This window comes from Mercenaria mercenaria, chromosome 13 (genome assembly GCF_021730395.1).
Source record: "Mercenaria mercenaria strain notata chromosome 13, MADL_Memer_1, whole genome shotgun sequence".
Classification (NCBI taxonomy): domain Eukaryota; kingdom Metazoa; phylum Mollusca; class Bivalvia; order Venerida; family Veneridae; genus Mercenaria; species Mercenaria mercenaria.
In genome coordinates, this window is record NC_069373.1 from 62,292,353 (window position 1) to 62,313,252 (window position 20,900).

The 20,900-nt window shown below is 36.5% G+C and overlaps 1 protein-coding gene across 4 annotated transcripts in view; it reads right to left on the reverse strand.

Annotated features, from left to right (window-relative positions):
* Positions 1–19,944, reverse strand: part of LOC123528738 (conserved oligomeric Golgi complex subunit 6-like) — a 43,365-nt gene extending 23,421 nt beyond the window's left edge. The window contains exons 1-2 of one of the 4 annotated variants that reach the window (XM_053522036.1): positions 9,077–9,221; positions 4,364–4,507 (exon numbers count right to left, since the gene is read on the reverse strand). In XM_053522036.1, coding sequence (XP_053378011.1) covers positions 4,364–4,507; positions 9,077–9,163 — 231 coding nt within the window. In that variant the 5' untranslated portion in view covers positions 9,164–9,221. Of the gene's footprint in view, positions 1–4,363; positions 4,508–9,076; positions 9,222–17,465; positions 17,735–19,923 lie in introns of those variants that run through there. The other 3 variants (XM_053522037.1, XM_053522034.1, XM_053522035.1) reach the window with 3 other exon arrangements.
* Positions 19,945–20,900: the final 956 nt, after the last annotated feature.

Sequence of the window (20,900 nt, forward strand, 5' to 3'; positions counted from 1 at the left end):
AACAAATATCATCCAAGTTAATTATAATCAGATTACAGTAGCATGAAAACATTAAAAGATGCTCTTTAAATACTGTCATTTATGGTTCAGTTTTGTTGCTTATAACATCACACCAACACAATAAAAGGTTATGAGGCAACTTTCCAATATTTAATGGTGAAGGAAGACCCCAGGTGCCCCCGGAGCCACCGACCTTCCCTAAGCTAGCTGGATGGTTTTCTCCCATAAAAAATTCTACATCCTAAGCTAGGCTTCAAATAACAGTGGTGAGGGGCAAGTGATTCTGACTGTGATTTTTTTTGGTTTAATTATAAACATACAAAGCTGAACAAATTTTTGGTAGCAAAACAATCGCATACTAGAAATATGTCAGAGAAAATCTCTGTGTGAAAACTTTGATGAAAATTTAAGGTTTCAGTTTGTTTCCGCTGAGTGTAAATATGCGCTGATTGGCGACATATTATCCTTAGTCAAAATTGCAAATAAATTCTAGATTTGCTTAAAAAACAGTTTTTTTGCAAAAAAAAAAAATGCTTCAAAAATAAAAAAGATACAAGCCATGGACATTAAAACAGTTTTTAGGTTAACGTTCTACTGCATTTATTGCTAAAATTGAGACAGACTGAAAATAAAAAGAACTAGAAAATGCTTTTGTAAAAAAGCGCATGTCTCCCCCAATGCAAAGTCCTATAGGCACGAAGTCAATAGGGGTCAGGAGCGAAAGTCAAAGAGACACTGATGGTTGGCTGCAATAGGGATCATCTACTTGGCATGTCCAGTCATCCTGCTAAATTTCAACACTCTTGGCCTAGTGGTTCTCAAGTCACTGTTCAGGCTCCTGTGACCTTGACCTCTGATCAAGTGACCTCAAAATAAATAGGGGTCATCTACTCTGCATGTCCAATCATCCTATTAAGTTTCAACATTGTAGGTCAAGTGGTTCTCAAGTTATTTCCAAAAAATGATTCTACATGAACAGGCCACTGTGACCTTGACCTTTAATACTGACCCCAAAATCAATAGGGGTCATCTACTCTGCATGTTCAATCATCCTATGAAGTTTCAACATTCTGGGTCAAGTGGTTCTCAAGTTATTGATCGGAACTGGTTATCAATGTTCAGGCCCCTGTGACCTTGACCTTTAACGGAGTCACCCCAAAAACAATAGGGGTCATTTACTCTGCATGAACAATCATCCTATGAAGTTTCAACATTCTGGGTTGAGAGGTTCTCAAGTTATTGATTGGAAATGGTTTTCCATGTTCAGGCCCCTGTGGCCTTGACCTTTAACAGAGTGACCCTAAAATCGTTAGGGGCCATCTACTCTGCATGACCAATCATCCTATTAAGTTTCAACATTCTGGGTCAAGTGGTTCTCTAGTTATTGATCGGAAATGGTTTTCCATTTTCAGGACCCTGTGACCTTGACCTTTGATGGAGTGACCCCAAAATCAATAGGGGACAATTACTCTTTATGACCAATCATCCTATGAAGTTTCAACATTCTGGGTCAAGTGGTTCTCTAGTTATTGATTGGAAATGGTTTTCAATGTTCAGGCCCCTGTGACCTTGACCTTTGACAGAGTGACCCCAAAATCAATAGGGGTCATCTACTCTTCATGACCAATCATCCTATGAAGTTTCAACATTCTGGGTCAAGTGGTTCTCTAGTTATTGATTGGAAATGGTTTTCAATGTTCAGGCCCCTGTGACCTTGACCTTTAATGGAGTGATCCCAAAATCAATAGGGGTCATCTACTCTTCATGACCAATCATCCTATGAAGTTTCAACATTCAGGGTCAAGTGGTTCTCTAGTTATTGATCAGAAATGGTTTTCAATGTTCAGGCCTATGTGACCTTGACCTTTGACAGAGTGACCCCAAAATCAATAGGGGTCATCTACTCTTCATGACCAATCATCCTATGAAGTTTCAACATTCAGGTTCAAGTGGTTCTCTAGTTATTGATCGGAAATGGTTTTCAATGTTCAGGCCCCTGTGACCTTGACCTTTGACGGAGTGACCCCAAAAACATTAGGGGTCGTCTACTCCAGCAGCCCTACAACCCTATGAAGTTTGAAGGTTCTAGGTCAAATGGTTCTCCAGTTATTGCTCGGAAATGAAGTGTGACGTACGGACGGACGGACAGGGCAAAAACAATATGTCTCCCCCAGGAGACATAACTACCTTATTTTTGTAAAATGATTAACACTAATTTAGATACATCAATAACTATTACATGTATATTAATGTAAGGACCTACCCCACTTTGTGGTAGTTGCACATCCTTATTAATCAGGATACCGGTTTACTTAGTAATATAACTGGCATTTGCATAACAACATCTCTCTTGATAAAGCATGCAGATACAAGTGTATGTCGCGATTAACTCCAGATGCGTTGAAATAGATACCTGGTGCAACCTCTTTGGGTGCCTCGATATTGGACAATCACTGTAGGTGCGTCATTATAGATCATATACCTTGGGCGAACCTTGACGGTCTCTTATTAGTCTAGGATGCAGTTGTTTCTCCGGGACCGTCGCTCCCTATATATAATGCGTATACACACACAGCCATGTGCATGACTGGCATAGATATGCATTGTACCAAATAGTTGTAATTTACTTCGCGTGAGGGTTAATGGGTACTGGACCACTAATTGTTATATGATGACCTCTTTGCAGTGTGTCTTTGCATCATATAACTTAGATACACACATGATCATTTGTGGTACAATGACCAGTGTATATACAAGTACTTTCTCAACTCTCCCAGCCGCTCACTTTGAAAAGCGCAAAGAACATCTGTGTAAATCTTCAAACGACTTTAATAATTGACATGTGTATTATGCATGGTGTGCAAGCTCATCATATCAGTCAGTTTACAGTGCAATTCATATCATCAAAAACAGTAACAGAGCGAGTGCATCTAGTGAACTATCAAATTTATACATAACATCTAGTATAAAAGTGCACATAACATCTAGTATAAAAGTGTACAACGACGGACCGAGCCTATGCAATGGGTTCTTCTTCTCAAGTTATGGAACGGTTACATGGAAATTCTTTGAATGGCAATATGGTAAACAGAATACTTTTCGTAAAGATGAATATGTATACGAAGTCCAATGCACCTCCTAGGTTTCGCCATTACGTGGTAATTTAGACAAGGCATACCACAAGGTTCAGTTTTCTCTTCTATGCTGTTGTGTTACTTGCTATACATAATAAACACAATGTTCTCCAACAGTAATTATGATAGTAAGCTAGTACTCGTTATACCTTGAACTGAAAGATAGTTATGTGCCAAAGTAGGTAAGATTTAACAGCTGTTTAAGCCTTGTTGTTGTTATTCTCAAGTTTTTACAGTTGAGAAGAAGATACCCGAATGAAAGACGGGGACCTGTATATATAACCTTCTAGACTATACCACGTGACTAAATTATCCAATCATAAGACGGGCTTTCAACAGGGTAATGTTATCCGTCCAAGAGAGAAATACTGCATTGTGCTGCTAAAATTACATATAAATATAGACTCTGACATTTTACAGCGGGCTTTTATGAAAAGCCTGAACATATTTAACAAATCAAGTTAAAAATCATGCAAATGATTAAAAGCTCGAGCTAAACCTTAATAGCGTACTAAAATAGCAGACGAAATTTACTACTCCGAACATGATATAGTCCTTGTATGTAAAACAATGAATACATCAATATAACAAATGCTTTAACATAAATATGAATTCCTGAAAGTTTTATGTTAAACAGAGACATATTCACAAAAAGCCGGTATACAAAACATAAAAATAGTTCCAAAGTTGATCCGCCGCCATTTTACAAACATTGAAATGGACGCTTGGCACACTTGTAGAAAATGTCTAACTGGCTCCGTAGTCTGGCACTTCATGGTTAAAATCATGTTGTCAGTCTGTTCTAGAATGATTTGAACATTAGCTCATCTTAGGAATATCGATTACACTATTTACTTTAAGAGTTATTCACCTTTAAAAGTACTCTCTTCAAAGGAGAATTTAGACTGAAATTGCATAGTTAGTTTTCACGGAGAATTCAGTTCTCGAATAGTTAATTTCGGCACAGTTAAAAGGCTTCCACTTACAACACACTAACATGACACGATTCACAGTGCATAGAAGTAAGTTTCTGCTTATAGATTTTATTTACGTGTATTTTAGAGTGGATTGTCACATGATTTCATGGCAGTGTTTATGTAATTTGTAAAAGGGGGTGGGGGGCATTCCCTTACATTAACATCAATAAAATTGATACAAACAATTCAGTCATCGGATAATCTTAAATATATACCAAATATAATGTTTTACTACTTTTTATCAAGTCTTACATTTTTGACCACTTGGAATGTCTGAAGGAATTCTTCATTAATGGCAAGACTTCTTCTCTCAATATCGCTGCGAAGGTTCCTCCTTGTTCTGAGACTGTTTTCCCCAAAGAAGGTCGACAGGGCTTTAAGAGCCTCCAACATATCCTACAAAATGAATAAAAATATCAAACAACAGAGCAATATTGGCCCTAAAGATGCTCATCTATCCATGACCTTCTGACCTTAAATACGAGGGCTGGTCTAGAATTAAGTCACTGTCCACTGCACAATTATTCTTTTTTATATTATTATACAAATTATATCAAGAAGTATGGCTGTACAGGTAAATACAATTTTCTAGGGCTCAGGGGTGGTATAGTACGTCATCAACAGGTGCGCGCAACACTTCCCGATGCGGCTTTTTTGTGTCAAAACATCTCGATTCGGTGAGTAAACTTGCGATTATTACATTGATAACTAATAGATTCGGAAATGACATATAGTCAAAAGTACCCGCACATGCGTCTAGTTTATCATTTACGTTTGCATTTTTCAAGAAAGTCTTCCATTTAAGAGAACATTCGTGCACAATGCACTTCATGGAAACACTTCCCTATTCACCACACCATATTATGTCGCATAACATGAGTTTACATGCATTTCTGATAAATCCAAGCATTGACGGGTGTTCTTTTATGGTAAACAGATGTCAGTGATACCTTGATTAGTCATTGGAATCTAAACTCTAAAAAATCAGTAAACTAAAATTTCGCCTCCCCGGTTGACCAACTGAATTGATATCCTTCCCGGCTCACCAATTTCTAGTATGACTAACATCGGGCTGGTGCTCATGTAAATGTGATCGCTTGCCTGGAAGTTCTATTAATTCGAATAACTAATTGTTAGAGTGCTTGCACTAGATGGTCCGTAAACTTCATTTAAGCATTTGCAGATAATATTGAAACAAGAGCTGTCTCCATAGGATGACACATGCCCCCGATGGCACTTTGAATGAATAGTTATGGTCGATGTTAGAGTTTAGAACCTTTGACCTACGGAGCTGGGTCTTGCGTGCAACACGTTGTCTTACTGTGTCACACATTCATGCATAGTTATTTTAAAATCCATGCATGAATGACAAAGATATGGACCGGACATGCCCATCAATGCACTATCATGAAAAATGACCTTTAACATCTAAGTGTGACCTTGACCTTTGAGCTATGAACCTGGGTCTTGCACAGGACATGTCGTCTTACTGTGGTACACATTCATGCCAAGTTATTTGAAAGTCCATCCATCGATGACAAAGATATGGGCCGGACATGCCAATCAATGCACTATCCTTTAATGTCTAAGTGTGACCTTGACCTTTGAGCTACGGACCTGGGTCTTGGGCGCTACACATCGTCTTACTGTGGTACACATTCATGCATAGTTATTTTAAAATCCAAGCATGAATGACAAAGATATGGACCGGACAAGCCCATCAATGCACTATCCTTTAATGTCTAAGTGTGACCTTGACCTTTGAGCTACGGACCTGGGTCTTGCGCATGACACATCGTCTTACTGTGGTACACATTCAGGCTACGTTATTTGAAAATATATCAATCGATGACAAAGATATGGACCGGACACGCCCATCAATGCACTATCCTTTAATGTCTAAGTGTGACCTTGACCTTTGAGCTACGGACCGAGGTCTTGCGCGCGACACGTCGTCTTACTGTGGTACACATTCATGCCAAGTTATTTGAAAATCCATCCATCGATGACAAAGATATGGACCGGACACGAAAATTGCGGACAGACCGACAGACGGTTCAAAAACTATATGCCTCCCTTCCGGGCATAAAAAACGAGGCATATCTTGAACATATGTTGTATACAAAAAGCGTGCATATTTATGATATAATTATGTTCTATCATGTCCTTATATTTGTTATTATAGGTACATGAAAGATGAAAAAGGAAACAAATGGAATTGTCAATATATGTTAGAAAGGATTGCTGAGTGATCAGCATGCAAGACATAATTGACGTATTACATTTTCCAAAAGCTGTACAACATAATATTTGAGAAGTGGAGAACATCCTCTAACGGAATCACCCCAGACAAGGATTTCAACGCTCAACTAGGTCTCCATACCAAATTTTATCACGACTATGTCAGTTGCTGTTTGAAGGTATGGATATAAATAACTGATTTAATTTCAATAATTACAGTAGATAAACCTTAATAAGGGGAATAGTTAGATAGGCACTTCGACACATGATTTATATATAAATAGAAAGTATTTTGGAAACCGTTAGTTAACTTGTTACTCTAATTATTTTTTCATGATAACTATATATGGCGTGTCATCAAAAATAGTCAAGTATGATGGCTTTGATTCCAAACTTTAGTTCAAGGCAAGACTCGATGAGACAAATAAGAAAATACCAGGGCTCCAGATAAGATGCGTATAGCGTAAATTATGCTTTAAAATAATGCATATACGCATGTCTGCTAATTTTTTAGCGTATAAAAACGTACATGAAATTACAGAATCGCATGCAATGACTTTTTACAAGCGTAAACAAAATCTGAATCGTCTGGATGCTTTACATAACAGTGCACGATCGGCATTCATTGTGCTACATTGAACGTACACAGGCATTGAATGGTACTCTATAAACCTACATTAAACCGGAATCCACCTAAAAAACAGGGATACACCGGAATACATTTTCCATAACCAGAATACACCTGTATTTTGTAAGTTAAAGGTATTTTTGAAGGTTTTTTGAAATAATTCAATCATATATAACATAAATGAATAAAATACGAAAGGAAAATAAAATACGTTCACGCAAAATGACTTTATACGAGACTGAAATTCGGCGACCGCGCGGGAAATTTCCATTACCGAAATACACGCTTATTAATAAAAGGTATTTTTGTAGGGTTTATTGCAAACAGGTTATTTTCTGATGTCACAGGATCTGATGGCTCAGATAGCTTAGGGTCACCATGAGCTTCTGTTGATTTCTGAGGGTCATTTTGTGGGGACTCAGATTTCTTGGACAGATCACTTTGCTTTTCTGACGTTTGAATTTAATTTCTCTTTAACTTTACCAAAAGATGTTCGAATGTCCGAAGTACCGATGGCGTGTTTAAGTTTTATTTTCTTATTATAATATTTGGAATTATGCGACATTTTTCGATAAGGCCTTTTATTTTTGATCTTTCGGTTTACGGAACCGCCGCTCAAAAAAACGTGTTTTCAGAAAAAAAATAAAATTGGAAAAACGTAATTTTTTTTTATTTCCTCCGCTATAACATGAAAGCTTGCAGAAGAAAAAATACATCGCGTATTCCAAAAAGAAAAAAAAAGTCTCGTTCTTCGAATATCCATTACGGCGAACGAGTCAAATCAACATTAGGAATTCCTATAATTCTATTTTTAAACTTCATATCTTATGCATGACGTAAACGTCCAATTAAAATTTCCGATATATACTGCGCCCAATCAACATGCTTGTTACACAATTTACGAAACGTTTAAAAATGGCTGCGTCCAGGCTGTATTGAAGTAATTTTAATAAAAAGGCAAGAACATTCAAAGTTGTGACGTAGTGCTTTCCTGAAAAAATAGCCAATTCAATGTTGGTGATATGCAGTCTGTATTTAGTATACAACTACGTTTATGGTAACTGTCATTCCAACAGCACAATGCTTATTACGATGATTCTATGCACCGCTTATTACGCGAACCTGAAAGCATTTTTTCTCGAAAAATATCATTTAAATACACAATGATGACAGTACTTTTGTTTGATGATATAAACTGGTACAGGGGACATTAAAACTGTGTAATTGTAAGGCCCGTTAAGCAAACGTTTAGCCTGTACAGCTTTTTGGCGTCCAGTAACCTATTTGGTTTACAAGTTATGAATTACGTATTTTTTATGAAATTATTGTACGTTATATATTAACATCAGATTAATGTTGATTATAGATGTAATTACTGTCTTTTCCAATGTAGCTGTGCAGTAGATGTGGCAAGACAAATATTGACTAACAGAATTTTCAAAGATCATTGCAAAGATGAACTGTTGTGTTACATTAGGCCTATTCATAAAATAAATTAACAAATACCAAGAAAACCATATGAGGAAAGGCAAGGCTTCCAGTTAACAGACATAAGCTAGGTGTCTGTTTACCAGATGGCTAGACACTTCCTATTCCTAACACTTAATTAAAAAGATAATTGCTTATTAGGCACAGTGCAGTGTATGCTGTACCCCTAAGTTTCAGACTGGGTCCATAAACAGCCAAGATGCTTGAAAGCTGCTGAGTGTAAAATCATATATCCACGGTGAGTGTTGTTCAAATGTGGGGAATATTAGATTCTTCCATCTGTTGTTTTAACAGAAGGTATTAATTTCAGTCAGTGTTTAACATATGACTTCTATGTCTCCACTCATTTAGTTTGTGAGAATATATGTAGTTTTTATGTATAGTACAGTGCTTTCAAGAAAAATGTTACAGCTACCTGCCCAGCTGTATATTAACGTAATTTCACAGAAATACCAAGACAAAATTTTTTCTCAAGCTGCTATGACAAGCCCCAAGGCTCATTTTTAATCAAATATAATCAAGGTCACAGGTATATTTGCAGGAAAAAGCATCAAAAGTGGGAAAGAAGATTATAACATGCAGCCTGTGTGATGTTATGTAGAATTTACCCATATTCCTTTCAAAGGTCCGTTTTCTACGGAAAAAAAATTCTGATTCTGTTTTTTAATTTTTTTTTTCCCTCCTCCTACGACCATGTGTCATCCTGGCGGTTCGTAAACCAAAAAATAAAAAAATAATGATCTAATTTAGGTAAGTTTCTAACACTTTTTTTTCCGACTCATTTTGATGCATGAAAAAGCGTTTAGGGATCGTGATGAAAGTCATACTAAATGCCGTACTATGCCGTGACCCGTTTTATGTAAACAACGCGCTTCGAGTTGGCAACAAAATCTGCGAATAAACCATAATTAGAGTCGGAATTTTTATGATTATTTGCATCGTTTTAGTTAAACTTTCACAAGAAATCAATCTAATTGGGAAAATCATCTCGTTTTTGGGAATTTTTAAGCATTTTTTTTGGAATTTTGACCATTTTTTTCAGTTGGGTAGACGCCTAATTTCGGAGTCAAATCGGCGCAAAAAAATCACTGATAATATAAATAATAAGTTTCAGAAGGATAAATAAAATTCTTTAATGCAAAACAATTTCATAAGAGATTGAAATTCGGCGACCACGCGGGAAATTGCCATAATCTAAATACACCCGTATTTCTTCAACAAATGGTCTTTTTGAAGTGATTTATGACGGAATTCAAACATATATATCATAAATTATTATTTTTCAAAAGGAAATTAAAATACTTTTGTGCGTTACGTCTTGTACATGATTGAAAATCGGCGTGTGCACTGGAAATTTGTGCATTCTGAATTTCCATGTCCTAAAATTCTCTAATTTACACAGGTATCTCTTTAATAAATCGTATTTTTAGGGTTTATGATAGAATTCAATCATATCTCAAATAAATAATTAATTTACAAAAGGAAAATAAAATGCGCAAAACGTTTTTATACCAGCCCTTTTTTTACGCCAATTTTGGGGCCGAAATTCGGCCCCATTCCCCAGGCAAAATAATATACTTTAATCCCCAACTGCACTAAAAAATTCCCCAATTGCAAGTTGTTTTTATCAGCGAAAATTTCCACCACCGATGGATTAATAGGTCTGAATGTATATGCGTTCTAAACACCGCTTCTAGAAACGCCGCAATCGGAATATCTCAGATATTACCGTTAGCGTTGGTCATTGTGAATTTCCCTTTCCAAAGAAAAGCCTTTCCAGAATTTCTGATTCGCGGATATATTTATCTACAACAATCCGATATGCAGATATATTTATCTAATAACAAGCCGATTCGCAGAAGTAATGAACGAAAAAATCCGGAAATATTGTTAAGTCGAACGGCTCACAAATAATTTGCGCCAGGGCTCTCGCGACTGGGCGACTTGAGCGAAATAGGTGCTCTAGAACTTCAAACTTCGCTCAAATCTAACCTCAAAGCGAAATGTAAGTCGCCCGATTTTCTTTGATTTCCGTACTCGCTAATTACTGCTACCCAGACTGTTGACAATTTGCACCGTGTCATAATGAGTGTCGAATACACAAACTCACGCCGGCAGCATAATTTAAGCTCCGCCTACCTCAGGTACTTGCGAGATTATCCCGAGAAGTGTGAAAGCGAATCAAATTATCCGATACACCAGAGTCTATTGTGTTAAGCCAATCAGCGCGGCATTTACGGTTTTGACACTTCACGTTAATTGTCAACATGTTCGAGTGCAAAAAAAAACAATGTTTTATTAAAGAAACTGCTGATTAACCATGCGATTAATTAGAATATGGTACACAATTATTTGTTATCTATGATAAAAGAACGACATGTAATGTATTAACTACGTTAAATTGACTTCCATCGATGAATTTATGTATTTCTAGATTACTGTACACATTTTACTTTCAGTTTTATATTTCGAGTGAGATACTGACATTCTTCGGTGAATGACTCGGTGCAAAGAGCTATAAAAAATAAATACACTTCTACTTCTTTGCTCGGTGTTAATAATAAACACTTCATACATGTACAAGATATAACCAAAATTTGGCTTGTTACATTTATAGCATCCGCTTGAATTTTGAAAACGACTTTTTTCAGAATTTTGTAACAAAACGATAACCACTGTATGGGAAATGATCTAACTAAGAAAATGAATGGTCACATCAATGTTTTTTTATCAAGAAACAAGAAAATTACAGCCACCTTTCGAATCACTCAACATCATTGCGGTAGAAAAAGTCTCCCCACTTCTCCCTAAAGTCGCCCCACTTCTCCCTAAAACAGCTTGAGGGAGAAGTGACTTCTCCCAAAAATTTGGACCTAGCTAGACCCCTGTGCGCGATCGTGAAATGATTCTAGTCGCGGTGGCATTCATTTCAATCAACGCGAAGTTTTCAATCGCGTTCATTTCAGTCTACGCGTAAACATTTCAGTCTGCCCAACATTTAACTCGCGTTCATTTCAGTCTACGTGTAAACATTTCGGTCCGCCCAACATTTCACTCCCGTTGGTTAAATTTCAGTGAAGAAAGTTTGAGATACAAATGAACTAAAGCAGCTGGTTTGGTTCTTTCAAGTGCCCAATGTAAAGCATTGATACACGGGGATGAATTTTTTAAAGCACCTCTCAAGTGCTTCAAAACAAAGTGCTAATCATACCTTTAGGTGGTATTTTCGCTATACAGTTAATGTATGGACTAGATTGTAAATTGAGTTTTATATATAATGTAATTAAAAGTATTTAAAAAGCTTTTTAAAAGTCATAAAATAAATAAGGACAACTCTATTTTTGATAAATGACCTTATATTAAGTTTGAAATACAAAGGTCAAAAATGAAGAACTAAATATTAATGCTTATAAACATCTAAGTAGTGAAAAATGCCCATTAAAGGGAGATAATTCAAAAATTGCAAACTATTAAAGAAATAATTTCATACATTGAGCAATTACTTCAGCTTTGAAACTGTTCTTGAAAAATGATTTAAACATATTAATGACAAGATTAAAAACTATTTTTGATTCAATGTGATATTAGGATGAAATGGTTCAAAGGCAAATTGCTTGGTTAAAGTATAAAATGAAATAGAGATTTTAAAAAAAATAATGGCTTCTAATTCTGGCACTTTAGGGTATGAAATGGTCCCAAGATTTTGCAATTGGCTTAAGTGTGAAGCAGCCAGGACAGGCCTTGATCTTACTCAATCTGTGTTTTTTTGGGGTTTCTTTAAATATAAAAAGATTTCCCCAATTTGGTATTTTACGGTGCAAATTTCCCCTTCTGAAAGGACCCGCCAGCCCACCCGTCCCCAAAACCAGAAAAAAAGGGCTGTATAGGAAGTTGAAAATTTGTTGAGTGCACGGTAAATCTGCGCACTCGTGGATTAGCAACCCCAGCTAAATTTTCAAAATCAAAATATTGCAAATTAATTAAATTCATCTTAAAGGGCTGTGTTTTCCTAACTCAGAACAGTTTAAATTTTTGAAATATCTTAAAAAATAAAAAAGTTATGAAGAATTGAAGTTTGGAAAAAGTCGCATTTTTCTGGAAATTTTTACCAGTATATTATATAGGAAATCAACTCGCGTTCACGGACCGAAGAAAGGGAAATTTTCAACATCAAATCTTCATAACTATTTCATTTTTTATGCTTTACTCATGAAACTTCACAGTCAGATAGGATTTTTCCTGTAGAATTCATTTCTGTCATCAGTTTTTGTGTAGTGCAAACAGGCACTGCCAGAATACAGGAAAATTCAAGGAAATTCAGGGTTTTTTTTTCATTTCTTTATTTCAGCCTCCGCATAAAATTACATATCAATTTAATTTTCAACAATCAGTATGATGATACAATGTTGTGAATGTTCATCAATCATAGTGTAGTGTTTTTAAAAGCAAATGCATACAGTGATATACTTCATATAAAAGACATTGTTTAGTTTAAAACATTACCAGATGCTGACTAAAATATTTAGAATACATTTTAATTTCATAAAAAAATATCATCATAATACAGATGGTAATGTTTTAATATATATATTAAACTGGTCAAGACTTTTAGCAAATATATCATAGTAATTTTGTGTAAATTCCACTTTGTGTTACTTTTTATAATTAAAAGAACATTGAATGAAACTTTCTGTAAACTTTGTCAATGCATGTTTTCACGTTTGATGATTTTCCTGTACATTAATTGTAGTTGCTGTTGGGTGGACAGTACTTTCAGGTAACCTGCAGCTTGACTGAATATGGGATGTCAATGTACTGTTTCTCTCAGTCAAATTCTTAGTGCCGCAATAACTTTTAAGTTCAAGAGACACACCGTTTGATGTACTGTAAAAACTGATATACATCCTTCAGCAAGTAGGGTTTCTGTCAGTCCTAGAAACTTACAGAATGGTCAAAGTTTCACAATCTATTGCCCCCCAAAAATGATATTAATAATGTAAATGATTTATTTCAAAAACCATTTTCATGTTCAACAATGATACCACCAGCAGACAATGGATGTCCCCCAAAAATAATATGTATATCACACATAAATATCTGAACATGATACACAGCTTGCCAGTAATCCGAATCGTTTTATCCAAATATTCAAACACCTCGATAATGAAAGTGGTCAGAGAAATGTGTGACCACAACATAACATACATTATGTGATAATACAAATGCAAATAATTGTTTTTATTGTAAATATGTTTCGAGAATATGTTTCCAATCATATACAAATCGATTTTTACAGGCAATTATGGAATTTGATTCCCAGTAGAACAGAAAATATTCGGCGAGTAATAGTATACGGTGCGGCTGAAAAAGACGAAAAGTATTCAACCACAAAATCCCCTTTCTACTGCATGTTTACGTCATATTATTTAAACAAGAGGACCATGATGGTCCTGAATCGCTCACCTGTTCCCACATGACCCAGATTTGAGTATGACGTCGTTTTTTCTATTATTTGACATAGTGACCTAGTTTTTGAGCTCATGTGACACAGTTTTGAATTTGACCTAGATATCATCAAGATTAAGATTTTCTGACAGATTTTCATGAAGATCCATAGAAAAATATGGCTTCTAGAGAGGTTACAAGGTTTTTCTATTATTTGACCTATTGACCTAGTTTTTGAAGGTATGTGACCCAGTTTTGAAAAAGACCTAGATATCATCAAGGTGAACATTCTCACTAATTTTTACGAAGATCTCATGAAAAATATGGCCTCTAGAGAGGTCACAAGGTTTTTTTTATTATTTGACCTACTAACCTAGTTTTTGATGGCACGTGACCCAGTTTCGACCTTGACCTAGATATCATCAAGGTGGACATTCTGACCAATTTTCATGATGATCCATTCAACAGTATGGCCTCTAGAAAGGTCACAAGGTTTTTCTATTTTTAGACCTACTGACCTAGATTTTGACCGCAGCTGACCCAGTTTCAAACTTGACCTAGATATCATCAAGATGAACATTCAGACCAACTTTCATACAAATCCCATGAAAAATATGGCCTCTAGTGAGGTCACAAGGTTTTTTCATTATTTGACCTACTGACCTAGTTTTTGAAGCCACGTGACCCAGTTTCGAACTTGACCTAGATATCATCAAGATGAACATTCAGACCAAGTTTCATACAGGTCCCATGAAAAATATGGCCTCTAGAGAAGTCACAAGGTTTTTTCATTATTTGAACTACTGACCTAGTTTTTGATGGCACGTAACCCAGTTTCGAACTTGACCTAGATATTATCAAGGTGAACATTCTGACCAATTTTCATGAAGATCCATACAAACATATGACCTCTAGAGAGGTCACAAGGTTTTTCTATTTTTCGACAAACTGACCTAGTTTTGGACCTCACGTGACCCAGTTTTGAACTTGACTTAGATATCATCAAGTTGAACACTCTGACTAATTTTCATGAAGATCCATTGAAAAATATGGCCTCTAGGGAGGTCACAAGGATTTTCTATTTTTAGACCTACTGACCTAGTTTTTGACCGCAGTTGACCCACTTTTGAACCTGACCTAGATATCATCAAGACGAACATTCTGACCAGTTTTCATGCAGATCCCATGAAAAATATGGCCTCTACAGAGGTCACAAGGTTTTTCTATTATTTGACGTACTGACCTAATTCTGGACCAGACGTGACCCAGTTTCAAACCTGACCTAGATATCATCAAGATGAACATTCTGACCAATTTTCATGCAGATCCCATGAAAAATATGACCTCTAGAGAGGCCGCAAGGATTTTCTATTATTTGACCTACTGACCTAGTTTTGACCCAGTTTTGAACTGGACATAGATAGCATGAAGATGAACATTCTGACCAATTTTCATGCAGATCCCATGAAAAATACGGTCTCTACAGAAGTCACAAGGTTTTTCTATTATCTGACCTACTGACCTAGTTTTCGATTGCAAGTGACCCAGTTTCGAACTTGACCTAGATATCATCAAGGTGGACATTCTGACCAACTTTCATACAGATCCCATGAAAAATATGGCCTTTAGAGAGGTCACAAGGTTTTTCTATTATTTGACCTACTGACCTAGTTTTTGAAGGCACGTGACCTAGTTTCGAACTTGACCTAGATATCATCAAGGTGAACATTCTGACCAATTTTCATAAAGATCTTGTGAAATATATGGCCTGTAGAGAGGTCACAAGGTTTTTCTATTTTTAGACCTACTTACATAGTATTTGACCGCACGTAACCCAGTCTCGAACTTGACCTAGATATCATCAAGGTGAACATTCAGACCAACTTTCATACAGATCCCATGAAAAATATGGCCTTTAGAGAGGTCACAAGGTTTTTCTATTATTTGACCTTCTGACCTAGTTTTTGAAGGCACGTGACCCAGTTTAGAACTTGACCTAGATATCATTAAGGTGAACATTCTGACCAATTTTCATGAAGATCTTTTGAAATATATGGCCTCTAGAGAGGTCACAAGGTTTTTCTATTTTTAGACCTACTGACCTAGTTTTTGACCGCACGTGACCCAGTTTCGAACTTGACCTAGATATCATCAAGTCGAACATTCTGACCAATTTTCATAAAGACCCCATGAAAAATGTGACCTCTAGAGTGGTCACAAGCAAAAGTTTACGCATGGACGCACGCACGGACGATGGACGCTGCGCGATCACAAAAGCTCACCTTGTCACTTTGTGACAGGTGAGCTAAAAATAATATTATTCTCGTATGAATTATCAACTTAGCAATTGATTTACGTCGGCTATGATGGTTTTTTACGTTGAATGTGTTCAAGACGAAGCCTTTTATCGGTACCGCTATTTGGAAAATTAAATCAGCCGCCATTTTGACAGCATTCGCGAGATTTGGGTCAACGGTCATACTTTTCAAATCAAAATGCGGTATACTTAGAATAGGTTCCGAAACATGTTTTTGGTATCAAATTAAAGATAAAAGATTGAATTTTTCAATTATGTATGAAGACTTTCGGAAAAATAATTTTCCTGAGTTGTGATTTTGATTAAATTTTCGCCAAACTATATCTCGGGAAAGGGTCGGCCAACATTAAAAATTCGAACGCCTACTGAAAGATCGACCAATCAGCTTTCACGTGACGTTAAAATTGTGAATGTTAATTAGGTCTTCGGTACCCGCATGTGTCGGCAAAACATGCATGTACTTTGCATCACGGTCTGTGATCTCAATTAACAGCGAGGTGCAATAAACAGGTCAACATCCTGTGTTTATACAGCCATGTGGTTTAACTTTCACAAGTGTGTGTTAAGTAATTTATATCACTGGAAAGAGAATTTTATACGCTTTCTATAGGGGTATGATGCAATCTGTTATCTCTATGAATAATGATTTTATGAACAAATAATTCAAGTGACCGTCTGATATTGGAAAAATTCCAGTAGATAAGCACTGTCAATGTTTATCATATGGGGTTGCTACGTGGATGAACCACAATCGCCATAATTTTGTTATCTTTTAAAGTAAATAAAAGTTTATTATATTTAACTGCACTTACCTTGTTAGACATTATTTGTCACATGCCACTTCTGTGTGCTTACAAATTTACTGATTAATTGATATAATCAATAGGTGTGATAATCCAATCAAACTCATAAACATTCACTTCAGCCGGTCCTTTCCGGTCAGTGCGGTTTATTCACTGACATGTATTTTGTGTATGATTCATTTAAAAATTGAATATTTATATAGACCTATATATTCATATTTTCTAAAATATGCAAAATGGAAGAAATATCAAATGAAAACATACAATTATTTCTGATGGGTCAAAATGTCTTGGGGTCGAATTGTCCAAGAAAATTAAATTTTGGGGTTGAAATGTCTCGGGGTCGAAACGTCCAAGATTCCCAAAACAAAGGTCTTGTGGATTTGCAACGTCAAACAACTATTTTATTCAAGACATAAGCTTCAGATATACCTTATCATTGTCAAGCCTTGTTTCTAAGATCTTGTTAAGTTTCTTTGAAAGAGGATTAGACGCTGGAAGATTTCCCGAAGAGAAATTCGACGTGGTGTCCGCCATGTTGATAATAAACTTTTTCACCGAAAACCATTCAGACCCTGAAGTAGCGTGGAATTCATTCAAGGACTGCCTTAATGAATCCCAGTCAAAACACATTCCATCTAAAATGTCTAAACCCCGTGCCGACTTGCCATGGTTAACCCCGAGAATTATCAGGCTTATACATAAGCGTGATAAACTGTACCAGAAATCACACAAATCTCCCTCCTCAGCCTGCCAACAAAGATTCAAATCCCTTAAGTCTTCTATCCAGAAGCAAATAAGAGCCCAATACTGGTCATATATGGAAAGTGTCATATTTGACCATGACTCACAACCTGGTAAAAACAAAAAGTTTTACAGCTTCATCAAGCACAACAAAAAAGAAAATGTCGGCATTGCCCCCCTTAAATCAGATGGTCTTACCTACACAGACCCCATCCAAAAGGCTACTATCTTAAACAAACAATTTGAATCTGTCTTTTCCCCTCCCCAGCCCCTTAGTCTGAAGCATATATGTTCCAACGTCCTCTCATCCCCAGTCTCCATGATGAATAAGATCCAGGTCACCACTGAAGGTGTGGAAAAACTGCTCTATGGCCTATCCCCACATAAAGCCTCAGGACCTGATGAATTATCCCCACGCATCCTAAAAGAACTCCACCATGAAATTGCTCCTGTACTTGCCCATATATACAGGTTATCTCTGGAATCTGGCCTAGTACCCAGTGATTGGAAAAAAGCCACCGTAGCCCCCGTATTTAAAAAAGGTCCCAAGTCTAAACCTAGTAACTATCGCCCAATTTCCCTAACTTGCATTGCTTCCAAACTCCTTGAACACATTGTTGTTTCCAATCTTATGACCTATTTTGACAAGCATAAGCTACTTAGCCAGTTCCAGCACGGCTTTAGATCAGGTCACAGTTGTGAGACTCAGCTCATTAATTTCACTCAGGAACTTTACAATAACACTGAACAGGGTCAACAAACAGATGTTATTGTCATGGACTTCTCCAAGGCGTTTGACAAGGTCGATCACATTAGACTAATTTATAAACTACAAAGCCTTGGTGTCAACCCACAAATTACCAAATGGGTCAAATCTTTCCTGTCCAACCGCTCCCAGAAAGTCGCTGTTGATGGTCATTTTTCCAGTGAACTTCCTGTACTGTCTGGAGTTCCCCAGGGGTCTGTTCTTGGGCCATGTCTCTTCCTGGTATATATCAATGACTTACCAGATTCCGTCAAATGTAACGCAAGAATGTTTGCAGATGACACCATAATATACCTTACCATCAACTCCATTTCAGATAGTATATCTCTGCAACAAGACCTGATTAGCTTAGAAACCTGGGAGAAGACATGGTCCATGGAGTTCAACCCGGACAAGTGTGAAGTCCTTAGAATTTTTAGAAAGAAAAATCCTGTAGTCTACCCCTACAAACTTCACAACATAGAGTTAAAAACTTGTGAGGCAGCTAAATACTTAGGCATAACCATTTCCAAAGATCTAAACTGGTCCAAACACATTGACAGTATCACTTCCAAAGCAACTTCCACTCTTCGCTTCATACAACGAAATGTCAAAACTGATAATAAAAAGGTCAAAATTGCTGCCTATAACACCTATGTCCGCCCTCAACTTGAGTACTGTTCAAGCGTCTGGCATCCTTGGCAAAAAACCCTCACTAGCAAAGTCGAAAATGTCCAAAGGTCAGCTGCTAGGTACGTCATGTATGACTACAGTTACACCAGTAGTGTTACACAAATGCTGAAAACCTTAGAATGGAATACACTCCAATATAGAATGTTACACAATTCATTAGTAATGTTTTATAAAATAAGGACCCAGACAGTTGCAGTCGACCAATCTCATCTTATTCCAACTAGAAACCTAAATTACTTAATCCCCATGTCTCACACTCAGTACTTTTCTAACTCCTACTTCCCTAGGACCATCCGACTCTGGAACTCCCTACCAACTCATGTTAAATCTAGCCCCAGTCTCAGTATCTTTAGAGAGAGGCTGGCGGTGATCAGTATGTAATTCTGTTGCCTCTGTCCCATTTTAACTGTAGCATACTGTCTTTTTTAGCTTTTATTCTTTTAACATTGTAACATATCAGTTCTTTAACAACTGTTTCTCTGACAGCGCCGCCCAGTGATAGTCGGAAATCGACGGTTGGGTGAAAGATGTAGATGTAGATGTAGATGTAGATAAAATTACCCCAATGCACAAAATTTAAACCGAAGTCGAACATTTACCCAAATGTTAGCGTGGTCGACACTTCTGCACAATGCGAATTATTTTTAATTCTACCAGGATTCTACAATACAGAATATAGAATTTGATAAAAACTCTTACAGAACATACTTATAGAAAATTCGGCTGAAAGGAGGGTCGTGTTCATTATTATTTTGTAGAAATTTGAAAAAATAGAAGCTCGCGCAAATATCATAACAGGAGTCTATGGGGAACGCTAGCGCCAGGTCTTACATTATTTCTAGAATTCGTAACCCTTATATAGACCTAACCTTGAAATATACACTTCATGCTAAAACCTTGAAAAAGGCCCAAATACAAAAAAAAAAAAAATCTGCAAGTGGACATTTCTCAAAATCAGGGAACGGCAACATCACTAAAGTCACGGTATGACTGAATAGCGAAATCTAGTAGATTTCGCAAAATCTAATCAAATTAGCGAAATCTAGACATAAAATGTAAATTAATGAATATTTTTAAAAAAACTTTCAAGCTTTTATTAAAAATATAAATCTACGTGTGCATGTCAATTTTCAAGAAAAAATATTCATATTCAGGGTGGTTTTGAAGCGAAAAACTTATACGGGTCTTGATTTTGCCCGATTCTACATGCGCGGAAATCTCATGGAGGTAATCTCAAGTGACAGGTAAAATCAAGACATAAAATTTAAAGTGATGGATATTTTTTAAAAATCCTTTTCAGCTTTTATCAAGAATATATCCCGGCACAACCAGTTTTCAACCGCTTAACCAGTTTTCTGTGCAGTTTTGTACAAATGCAAGTCCAAATCTTTGGTTTATTGCCTAACACTTTCTATCAGCATAAGTGCTATAAAACATACCATTTAAGTTTCAAGTTTTTAACTGATCGAATCTCTGGCAGGATGATTTTGAAAGCCATCAGTAGGAAGTCATGCTGAAAATTTACAACCTAAATTCGAACACAGGTGGTATTTTCCTTCCATCAAAATGAAACAGCACTAAACTTTCACTGTTGTTTCATTGCAACATGGCAAACATAATACACACAAAATTCAAGTCTGGCAACAAACATTAAAACCAACATGGCAGATCAATATACTGTAGGT